The 11,628-nt window shown below is 49.2% G+C and overlaps 2 protein-coding genes across 2 annotated transcripts; one reads left to right on the plus strand and one right to left on the minus strand.

Moving 5' to 3' along the window:
- Positions 1-1,780: 1,780 nt before the first annotated feature.
- HIGD2A (HIG1 hypoxia inducible domain family member 2A) lies at positions 1,781-2,776 on the minus strand. Its single transcript, XM_039460376.2, has 2 exons — positions 2,544-2,776; positions 1,781-2,190 (listed from the first exon to the last, which is right to left on the minus strand). Exons 1-2 carry the CDS (start codon positions 2,695-2,697, stop codon positions 2,024-2,026), a joined length of 321 nt encoding a protein of 106 aa, XP_039316310.1. The 5' UTR covers positions 2,698-2,776; the 3' UTR covers positions 1,781-2,023.
- A 7-nt stretch (positions 2,777-2,783) lies between these two features.
- Positions 2,784-8,399, plus strand: NOP16 (NOP16 nucleolar protein). Its single transcript, XM_003936122.4, has 5 exons — positions 2,784-3,083; positions 3,172-3,280; positions 5,134-5,203; positions 7,012-7,118; positions 7,939-8,399. The coding sequence occupies exons 1-5, from the start codon at positions 2,977-2,979 to the stop codon at positions 8,080-8,082; spliced, it is 537 nt and encodes a 178-aa protein (XP_003936171.1). The 5' UTR covers positions 2,784-2,976; the 3' UTR covers positions 8,083-8,399.
- The last annotated feature ends 3,229 nt before the right edge of the window (positions 8,400-11,628 follow it).

Genomic DNA, 11,628 nt, shown 5'->3' on the forward strand with positions numbered 1-11,628 from the left:
AAAGCAAGACTGGAGCTTCCTCCTGAGCCTGGGTAACAGTCTCGAAGACCCACGAGACTCCCTTCCTCAGGGTTGGCTGGGACCCCTCTGGATGTGGAGGCAGAGGGTCCCAGCATATTTCGCTTCCTCCATCAGCGGGGCCCATCTGTGGATTTGGGATAAACAACCAATGACCACACCTTCTTCCCCTTCAGCAGAGTTTGCAAACAGGACATTCCTGACCTGCAGGGTGTTTAAAAAGATTTGAGTAATAGCCAGTAAATATTCGCTTCGCAGGGCTTCTGTAACAAAGTACACAAACTAGCTAGCTTACAACAGAAGTTTATTGTCTCATAGTCCTTGAAACCTGAAATCTGAAATCCAGGGGTGGCAGGGCCGTGCTCCCTCTGAAGCGGCTGGGGCAGGGTCTGTTCCACTTGCTTCTGGCTGTTGGTACCTCAGGCATCCTTTCACTCCAGTCTTGCCACCATCAGACGGCTGTCTGCACATTACCTTCTATGCATGTCTTTGTGTCCAAATCTTTCACTCATTCTTTCTTTTTTCTTTTTTTGTGAAACAGGGTCTCGCTTTGTCACTGAGGCTGGAGTGTGGCGGCACAATCTCGGCTCACTGCACTCTCAATTTCCTTGGGTTAGGCTATCTTTCCACCTCAGCCTCCCAAGGAGCTGGGACTAGAGCCATGTGCCACCACACCTGGCCAATCTTTGTATTTTTAGTAGAGACGGGCTTTGCCGTGTCACCTAGGCTGGGCTCAAACTCCTGGGCTCAAGTGATTTACCCACTTTGGCCTCCCAAAGGGCTGGGATTACAGGGATGAGCCACAGCACCCAGCCTACGGTCACATTCCAAGGAAATGAAACAACTTCAGCAGCTTTGGAAGGGGGACACCATGACACCACTTACAAACAGTCCTCACTATTCCATGTCCTTATATCTGGAGGCCAAGGGTCACCACAGTGCACGCTCTACATCTACCATCTGTCTCACAGTTGAGAGAACATGGTGGAGGCAAGAAACTTAGTTGGCCCTAGTATAGTCTTCCACTCTGAAATCTAGACTGTCTGAGGGTTCAAGAAGGGGTGTGTCTTCGCTCCCCCCTTTTCCTTCTGCTAGTTTGAAGCTGGTGTTGAAAACAGTAGAATCACACATGGGAAAAACCTGGGTCCTCAAATCCAACATTGGAGGAGAGCTGACCACAGACCAGGAATACATGTGTGAGACTTGACGTGAAGGAGGAACTCTTTTGGAGTTTGCTCAGGTTCTCAGCCTCCTCTTCCAAAACCCTAAAACACCACAGACACAAACTGCTGGACAGCTTTGGGACTGTGTTCTTTCCACTGTACCAGACTGCTTCTCTGAGCCTGTTTCCTGTTCTGTACTGTGTCAAGAACCAGTATGGTCTACATCAGTGGCGCCCCACAGGCTCTCGGGAGGTGGTAGCAGGGTGAGGAGCTGGTGCTAAGTGGAAGGCAGAACCCTCCGCCTCTGACCGGACTATGAGAGGTCTCATCTGAAGGAAGGTTGTCCTACTGAAAGTTTCAAAAACTGCTGGCTAGATCAGTATTTTTCAAATAGCATTACTCTAGGCCCACTGAACTAGAATCTCAAGGAGTGATCTGGGAATCTCTACTTTCAAAGTGCCCCAGGTGGCTGTTACTAGGAAAGTTGGGGAATCGCTAAACTACAAGATTTCTAAGTGCCACTCCAGTCTAAAGTCTGTTTCCTCCAAAGCCGAAGACCTGAAACCATGGGGGTGAGACTGAATTCACCATACTACAAGTGGATTTTTAAGAGTTTTATTAAGCAGACTGGAGGGGAGATGTGGCACAACTAAGAAGTATGTAACATTTAAACAACAGATTCTGGGATTTTTGAAAACATTTTTCAGGGTTACACAAAGGGTCACTTTCTCCCCCAACGACACAGGGCGCGCTCAAAGGAGAGGAAGGAGTACGTGCCATGGTAGGGCCAGTGGTTGCTCCTGGAATGATTTCTGCGGAGCTTTCGAGGCCAGACCCTGGGCTCATGGTCGAGACTTCATAGAGGTGACAACTAGACCCACCAAGATGGCTGCGATTGTGAAGCCCTGGGCGGCGATCCGGGTTCGCATCATGAGCTGAGAGCGCCGGCTGTGGCCCTGGTTGAAGCAGTAGAGGCCATAGCCGAGGGCGGTCGCCGTGGCCAGGCAACCTGCGGAGTGGACAAAGCAACTGGGAGACAGCCGGCCGGGCCCCGCAAATCATTCCCCGCTTTGGGTCTCTCTTCCCCAAGCCAAGATCTCTGGACTACAGCGGAGGGAGGGCGCAGAGGGTTGGTCGAGGTAAGGTCCTCCTAGTTAGAGTTCTCCCGGGTTCAGGCCCCAAATCCCGCCCCCTAAACTTGCTGCTCCCGCTCCAATCAGTTTCGCCCCTCACCGCCCCGCCCCCTTGTCACTACTCCCGTCCGCGCTCATTCCGCTCCCCCGGGCACTCTGATCCTCCTCTACTTCCTTCCCCCCGGCATCACTGTCCTCTCCGTGTGCAGCTCCTGCAGCACCCACTTACCTATGGGTACCAGCGGGTTCTCGCGGACCTTGCGAATGAATTTTTCCTTGAAACTCTCTGGCTTGCTGTAAACAGTGGGGCTAAATCCCTCAATGACTGGGGCCTTCGATGGTTCTAAGGAGGCCTCCGGGGTCACAGGGCCGGGAGTCGCCATGACCGGGCCACGCAGCTGCAGGAAAAAAATCGGGACTCTGAGCTCCGCTTTCCGGTGAAGGTCATGAAAGGGGCGGGGAAACGAATATATTGAACGTTGTACGCAGGCGCAAGTGCTCGTTGCATTCTGGGCATTGTAGTGCTCAGGAAGTGCTACGAAAGGACTACATTTCCCCAAATGCCCGCAAAGCCTTGTGCACGCCCCCCGGAAGGGGTTTGTTACACGCTGTCTAAGAGTGAGAGGCACCGCGTGTGAGTTGCTGGTGGGGTGGTCGGCGCAATGCCCAAGGCCAAGGGCAAGACCCGGAGGCAGAAGTTTGGTTACAATGTCAACCGAAAGCGCCTGAACCGGAATGCTCGACGGAAGGCAGCGCCGCGGATCGAGTGGTGAGGGGACTGGGGTTCCGGGTGGCGGGACGCCTCGGCCGGGGCGGCCCGCGAGATGACGGATCCGCGATGTCTCTCTTGCTGGTAGCTCCCACATCCGACATGCCTGGGACCACGCTAAATCGGTGCGGCAGAACCTGGCCGAGATGGGGTTGGCTGTGGACCCCAACAAGGCGGTGCCCCTCCGTAAGAGAAAGGTACTGACATGGCAGGGTCTCGGCCTTTGTCGTCTTTACTCCTCCCCCGCCATACTGACCTGGGTTTCAGAACTTGGTCCTGCCCATTCCTTCCCTCAGGCCCTTCCCGAGTTGATCTAGGGTTTCCTTACCACCTTAGTCACACTCCCTCCCTAGCGCACATTCCCCATACTCCCTCCACTCAGTCTTTTTTCTCTGAAATTAACCCGTTGGCATCTCAATGATATTTTGCATAATTTATCTTTTTCTACTCCTAACTCTCCTAATTAGTACTCCCTAACAGTTGGCGATCTTTACTTACACCTTTTCTTAGTTATTCAATCATCCTTGGTCTGAGGCTTCCCTGACTTCAACCTCCTCCTCAAGCCATCTCCGCCCTCAGCGTCCCAAGTAGCTGGGATTACAAACAAGCGTGTGCCACTACGCCCGGCTAATTTTTGTGTTTTTAGTAGAGACAGGGTTTCGTCATCTTGGCTAGGCTGGTCTCGAACTTCCGGCCTCAAGTGGAGGCTTCAGCAACTGTTAAAATAATCCAGGTTCCCAAAAGGAACACAGGCAAGCAATTACTCTTTCTCTGCCTATCTATAAAATGGGTATAACGCTCCTTGCCTTAGGAACTAACCGTGTGGCCGTAGCCTCACATTTATGCAAGAAATGGTAGTGTCATTATCCTCTGCCATGAAAGAATAAAAAGAAACTTGCCTAAGGCAATGGGACAAATTCATTCAGCGAGCCCATTTACTAGTTTAACTACTTATTGATAACATGTCACATCCTAAGCACCCTGGGGATTTAGTAGAGAACAAAACACAAAGTCCTTGTCAACAAGATTATGTTGGGGGTAAAAGGCACAGTGGGAGCCATAATTCCAACACTTTGGGAGGCTGAGAGTGGGCAGATTATCTGAGGTCGGGAGTTCAAGACCAGCCTGGCCAACATGGCAAAACCATCTCTACTAAAAATATATATATAAAAGGCTGGGCATGGTGGTTCATGCCTGTAATCGCAGCACTTTGGGAGGCTGAGGCGGGTGGATCACTTGAGGTCAAAAGTTCAAGACCAGCCTGACCAACATGGAGAAGCCTCGTTTCTACTAAAAATACAAAAAATTACCTGGGTTTGGTGGCACATGCCTGTAATCCCAGCTACTCGGGAGGCTGAGGCAAGAGAATTGCTTGAACCCGGGAGGTGGAGGTTGCGGTGAGCCAAGATCATGCCATTGCACTCCAGCCTAGGCAACAAGAGTGAAACTCTGCCTCAAAAAAAAAAAAAAAAAAAAAAATTAGCCTGGTGTTGTGGCAGGCATCTGTAATCCCAGCTACTCAGGAGGCTGAGGCAGGAGAATCGCTTGAACCCAGGAGGCAGAGGTTGCATTGAGCCAAGATCGCCCCACTGCACTCCAGCCTGGGCAACAGAGTGAGACTCCGTATCAAAAAAAAAAAAAAAAAAAAAAAAAAAAAAAGGCACAGAGGAATCACTTGAGGCCAGGAGTTTGAGACTGGCCTAGCTAACATGGCAAAACACAAAATATAGCTGGGCACAGTGGCACACGATTGTAATCCCAGCTACTTGGGAGGCTGAGGCAGGAGATTGCTTGAACCCGGGAGGAGGTTTCAGTCAACCGAGACTGTGCCACTGCATTTGAACCTGGGTAAGAGAATGAGACTCTGTCTCAAAAAAAAAGAGAGAGAGAAAGCAGTTTCCAGGGCATTAGCTCTCATTGTTACCTACTTCTGCCTAACGTTGGGCAGGGATTCTTATGGGTTACGTAGTTGTGTTGGGATAAGCAGGAGTCTATAACTTTCCTTCAAAGATCCTTCTGGTCCTGGTCTCAAGGGCTTTGTTCTCTGCAGGTGAAGGTCATGGAGGTGGACGTAGAGGAGAGGCCTAAGGAGCTTGTGCGGAAGCCCTATGTGCTGACTGGTGGGTGTGGTCCTTATATTCCTTTAGGTCACTGTCCTGCACTGTTGGAGCTGGGAAGGGCCCTAAGATATCCTCATTTTGCAGATGGAGAAACCAAGGTTAAGAGGGGATAAGTTCACAGAGTTTGGACTGGGTCCCAGCTGGGTCATTTTGCATTCTACTGACTAAACTCTGACCTTACCATGTGAACTAAGGTCAGAGATGTTCAGAAGGTAGCGAGGTGCCTGGGAGAATAGAAGAGAAACTAGTAAATCAGGCATGTGTACGGCTTCTCCTGAATTTAAGGGTGAACTGATTTTTAGAGATTCTACCATCTCAATAAATGTTTCCAATGACAAAATCAATTTTATGTATATTAAGGCTACAGAGAGTGGATGCTAAAACAGAGGAGAGTAAACCCTACAGGAAAGTGGGAATACTCTAGAATTCTTCATTCTTCCTTCCCCTTACCTTTCAGGGAGTTGACACAGCTCCTGAAGATAAAGGATTTGAATAGCCAGACATTTGATACAGAATTCATTTAGTTCCTGTCTTTATCTCAGTGGTTCTCTTAAGAATTACTTGGCCAGGTGTGGTGGCTCATGCCTGTAATCCCAGCACTTTGGGATGCCAAGGCCGGCAGACCACCTGAGGTCGGGAGTTCAAGACCAGCCTGACCTACATGGAGAAACCCCATCTCTACTAAAAATACAAAATTAGCCAGGCGTGGTGGTGCATGCTTATAATCCCAGCTACTTGGGAGGCTGAGGCAGGAGAATCACTTGAACCCAGGAGGTGGAGGTTACGGTGAGCTGAGATTGTGCCATTGCGCTCCAGCTTGGACAACATGATTGAAACTCCATCTCAAAAAAAAAAAAAAAAAAAAAAAAAGAATTACTGCACAGGATTATATATAAAAAGCCATGTGTACTTACTGTAGTCAAAGAGAAACATTTTAAAAAAATAAATATTAAGTTGTGGTTAAAAAATACATGAAAGTTATCATCCTAACCATTTTTAAGTGTACTGTTGAATAAAGTACATTAATTTTTTGGTGCAACAGGTCCCTAAAACCTTTGCATTTTGCAAAACTGAAACTATACCTATTAAATAACTTCCCATCTTCCCCTACCTCTAACCCCTGGCAACCATGTCAAAAATAATTTTGACTATACACAATAGTAGGACCTAATCCCTGGATATGATTTGATGACTTCATTTTTCTGAGGTAGCTCTTTCTCTTCCTTCCTAGAGGAGAAATGGAGTAGGATTTGCCTGCCTATTTTAAAAGTGAAGCCTTTAGTTGGCTCCACATCCTGGCTTTTTTCCTCCCACAGAGCACTAGTAAGGTGCTGGGCCGGCTTCAGGCCCCAGTCCCGGCAGCTCTAGATCTAATTTATTTAGACCGTCCCATTTCATGGGTTGCAATGATACATCAAGAGCTTCTCTGAGAGACTTATAGCTGGAAGGGAGCCCTGTCCGGTGGGCAGGTGTGTGCCTTCATTTCTGTCCTGAGACCTGCCACTAAGTAGAAGTTATTAATTTGGTTACCTTCCTTAAAAACCCACCTGAGGCCCAGAGAGAAGTGACTTGTCTTTCAGAAATTTGGCATACTGGTAGATGATTGGGTTATAGGAGACGGAGTCTGAGATCCAAGGGGCTGAAGAAGGTTCCAGCAATGAATTTGGGAATGGGGAGGCAAAGACCCCCAGGTGGTTGGTGTAGTGAGTCTTGCGGCTTGGGAGTGGGTAAAGGGGTGATTGGACAGCTCAAAGAGCACAGAAAGCAAAGCCTCATTCCCTGTCTCCCCGCTTCTCTCGTCACTCCAGACCTGGAGGCAGAAGCCAGCCTTCCAGAAAAGAAAGGAAATACTCTGTCTCGGGACCTCATCGACTACGTACGCTACATGGTGGAGAACCACGGAGAGGACTACAAGGTGAGCAGCTCAGGCCACTTGGGCTGGCTGGGAAGGCGCCCTGGACCATTCGCGGCTTGATCTGCTTGTGCGGCAACTGTTTCCTGAAACAGTGCAAAGAAAGGGGGAAAAAGAGACTCTAGGAAACGGTCCCATCGACAGTGACCAAACTTGAACGAACGGCTCATGGCCAGGACAGACTGAGTGGCCTTGGTTCCTCTCTCACTCTCAGATAAATGTTTTGCTTGCATCACCTTCTTTTTGGTTTGTTTTTGAGAGTCTTGCTCTGTCATCCAGGCTGAAAGTCTGTATTTTTGGCCTCCTTTAACAGTGTAAAGATTTGGCTGCATGGGACCCCTGGGCCCAGGTGGGATTAGTTGGCTATGATGGGTCACGAGCCCCTCAGCTGGCCCCAACTGCTCCTTGACCCACTGGACTCTCGGGCCTCCCTGGTCTTTTTTTGAGACCAAGTCTTGCCCTGTCACCCAGAGTGGTATGATCATGGCTTACCATAGCCTCAACCTCCTGGGCTGATAAAACAGTCCTGCTGCCTCAGCCTCCCAAGTAGCTGGGACCACAAGATGGTTATTGTTTTGAGAGAGACAGGTTGCCCAGGGTGCCTTGGAACTCCTGGGCTGATTTGGTGGCGATCCTCCCACCTCTGTCTCCTAGAGTGTTGGGATTATAGGCACGAGCCACTGTGCTTGGTGCACTACAGCCTTTGAGGTCAGGATTCTGGACCTCAGGGATAGTTAGCAAATGGCTGCCCAATTCAGGATGACCTGGGATCTGAGCCTTTGCCTGTCTAGCCCTCTTTAAAGTAGCCCTTCTCTTTTCTTAGGCCATGGCTCGCGATGAGAAGAATTACTATCAAGACACCCCAAAACAGATTCGGAATAAGATCAATGTCTATAAACGCTTTTACCCAGCAGAGTGGCAAGACTTCCTCGATTCTTTGCAGAAGAATAAGATGGAGGTTGAGTGACTGGTTTACATCACACCTGCCCCAGGCTGAGGCCTCTCCCTGGATCAGGGAAGAGACCCGAAGCTGGAGTCAGGGTGTAAGGCAAGGAGGGCTGTGTGGCTCCAGCGGGGCTGGCCAGATCCCGTGGAATCAGGTTTTACACACACACACCACACACGAATGCATACTTCCCACTCTGGGGAAGGAACTGTTATCGAGGCTCTAATTTATATTCTTCTGGGGGTTCATGGAAAAGCCAGAACCTGCTGTTTTCAGGGTGGGTGGTTTATTTGAATATAGTCTCTACATAAGAAAATAAAGATATTTTACTTCTCTGATGATTTTGTATTTTCTGCTCTTAGCCAAACCCCGGGTCTGCCCAGTGAAAACCACCTCTACCACGGCTGAGGCCATCCTATTTGTCAGTAAGTGCTACGTTCACATGCCCTTCTAAGCACGGCCTCTGGCCTCTTCCCAATTGCCCTCTCTGCCTCTGTTTCCCACACAGCAGTTCCTCTCACTCTCTACAGAAGCTCGCTGAGAACCCTGGACTGCTTGGAAGGGGCCTGCCTTGCCCATGCTAGTCCTACCTCTAGGCTGGGGGCTGGTGGGTCCCTTGAGATGTTTCCTTTACCCAGTTGAGGAAAGAATTTTAGGAAGCCTTCCCTACCACTATCCTCCACCCCCAGGCTATGTGAGTGTCTTGTAGGTATTTTGAGACAAGGTCTCACTCTTGCATCCCAGGCTGGAGTGCAATGGCATGATCATGGCTCACTGCAGAGGCAACCTCAACCTTCCGGGCTCAAGTGATCCTCCCTCCTCAACCCATCCCAGGAAGCCATCTCTGGTGGCCTCTCTTAAAGGGATGGTAATAGGTCAGAGAATGGAAAATGAGAAGCCATAGCTTTATCTGAGTTACTTAAGAACAAAAGCCCCCAGTGCCAGGTGAGTGACCAGGCACAGGTTCAACAGGTAAGTGTAGTGAAGACTTCCATGAGAGCAGTGGACACTCTGCATGGTTTGTGCCAACCACTCCCTCAGGTCCACAGCCTTCCTTCCCTCCATCCATCTTTGTTGGAACATGAGGGCTGCCCAAACATTTAACTCTGTTCCCAAGCTCAGCTAGGTTGGCAGCTGTTGGGTTGAGGCAGCGGGGGGAACACAGTATCATCCAGGCTAGATTATTCTGAGCTGAGCAGCTCCAGGTGACTGGACTGGTTCCCAAGAGCAGATGATCTTGGCTCCTGAATCACAAAGTCCTATTCACAAGCAGGTGGCTAAGAGCACCACACAGCCAGGCTGTGGTTCGTAAGGCCTTTTCACCCACTTTGCCCAGTCTACATGTGGTAGAAACCAAAGCAGATGAGCACCATGGCACTGTGACTGAGGGACAGGCCAGCAGCCCCACCAGAGGAGCACAGCTGTTGACCACCAACCCACAGCCTCTAGGACACTTACATTCTGTACCAGTATTGGAGAGCGGTGGCATGCTGGACCTTTAGTGCCCTCAGTGTGCTGCTGGGACCTGAAGTTTTGAGAGTGGTCTTGATAAAAGCAACTCAAGTTGACATAATGAGACTTTATTCTTCAAGTTTACCTCCCACAATTGACTTTAAAAATTGTTCTACAGGCTGGGTGCGGTGGCTCACACCTGTAATCCAAGCACTTTGGAGGCCAAGGCGGGTGGATCACCTGAGGTCGGGAATTCAAGACCAGCCTGACCAACATGGTGAAACCCCATCTTAAAACAAAACAAAACAAAAAACTGTTCTACATAAAAATATTAGACACAGGCAGATCTTAATTGGGTAAAAAAGGACCCCTCAACAATTAATGCTGGTTCCAAAGGTGACCTTTGTTAAATTAAGTCTGGTCTAAAGCTGCCTCTGTACATAGTAAATTATAACCTAACTTAATGTGTAAACAACCTGCAACCTAATCTAACAGTATACTCTTGTAATAAAAGTAGCCAAATGTCAGCCGATCATAGGCTGAAGGCTGCCAAAACATGTCTGAAGAAGGAAAATGCCAGCCTGCAGCCAATCGGACTATCTCTATGTCTTTTCCATTTCTTTGCCTATAAATACAGCCTGCACACATTCTGCACCATTGCTCTTGGTCCTGAGTGCCACCTGATTCATGAACCCTTTTCTGCTCAATTAAACTGTTAACTTGTCTATAAAAATTTTCTTTTAACAAATTGGTATCAGAAGTGAGATCCAAAATAGAACTTCAGTAACCTCCAGGAGCACTGAGTGACCACACAGAGGTATCTGCCAGGGTCTATTGTGCCCACTGATCCCTCACAGCAACTGGAGATCATAGTGAGTTCTTTCTAGGATTCTGAGCTCCATGAATTTGTGCTTTGAGCTCTCCAAGTTTATCTGAGCAATTTTTACTGGACTGGGTCCTGGATTGGACTGAATCCCTTAATTAACTGGATGGATACAGATAGATAATGGGCTTGTTTCAATCCAAGAAGTCTGGGACTCCACCTTCTGGGACTCCAGCTAATTTTATATATAAAAATTATGGGGTTGGTTGTGGTGGCTCATGCCTATAATCCCAGCACTTTTGGAGACCGAGGCAGGAAGATTTCTTTTTTTTTTTTTTTTTTGAGACGGAGTTTCGCTCTTGTTGCCCAGGCTGGAGTGCAATGGCGCGATCTCGGCTCACCGCAACCTCCGCCTCCTGGGTTCAGGCAATTCTCCTGCCTCAGCCTCCTGAGTAGCTGGGATTACAGGCACACGCCACCATGCCCAGCTAATTTTTTTTTGTATTTTTAGTAGAGACGGGGTTTCACCATGTTGACCAGGATGGTCTCGATCTCTTGACCTCGTGATCCACCCGCCTCGGCCTCCCAAAGTGCTGGGATTACAGGCTTGAGCCACCGCGCCCGGCCGGAAGATTTCTTGAGGTCACAAATTTGAGACCAGCCTGGACAACACGGCAAAACCCTATCTGTACAGAAAATACATATACACAAAAATTAGTTGGACATGGTGGTGTGTGCCTGTAGTCCCAGCTACTTGGGAGGCTGAGGTGGGAGGATCTCTCGAGCCCGGGAGGCAGAGGTTGCAGTGAGCCAGTATCACACCACTGCACTCCAGCCTGGGTGACAGAGCAACAATCTATCTCAAAAAACAAAATGAGGCCAGGTGTGGTGGCTCACACCTATAATCCCAATGCTTTGGGAGGCCGAGGTGGGCAGAACACCTCACCTGCCTGGCCAAGGTGGCGAAACACCCTCTACTAAAAATACAAAAATTAGCTGGGTGTGGTGGTGCATGCCTGTGATTGCAGCTACTCAGAAGCCTGAGGCATGAGAACTGCTTGAGGCTGGGCGCGGTGGCTCGAGGCTGGGCATGGTGGCACGTGCCTGTAATCCCAGCTACTCGGGAGGCTGAGGCAGAAGAATCGCTTGAACCCAAGAGGCGGAGGTTGCGGTGAGCCGAGATCGCGCCATTGCACTCCAGCCTGGGTAATGAGCGAAACTCGGTCTCAAAAAAAAAAAAAAAGAAACAAAAAAAAGAAAGAAAGAAAGAAAGAGAACTGCTTGAACCTGGG

This window comes from Saimiri boliviensis, chromosome 20 (assembly GCF_048565385.1).
Source record: "Saimiri boliviensis isolate mSaiBol1 chromosome 20, mSaiBol1.pri, whole genome shotgun sequence".
NCBI classification, from domain to species: Eukaryota; Metazoa; Chordata; class Mammalia; order Primates; family Cebidae; genus Saimiri; species Saimiri boliviensis.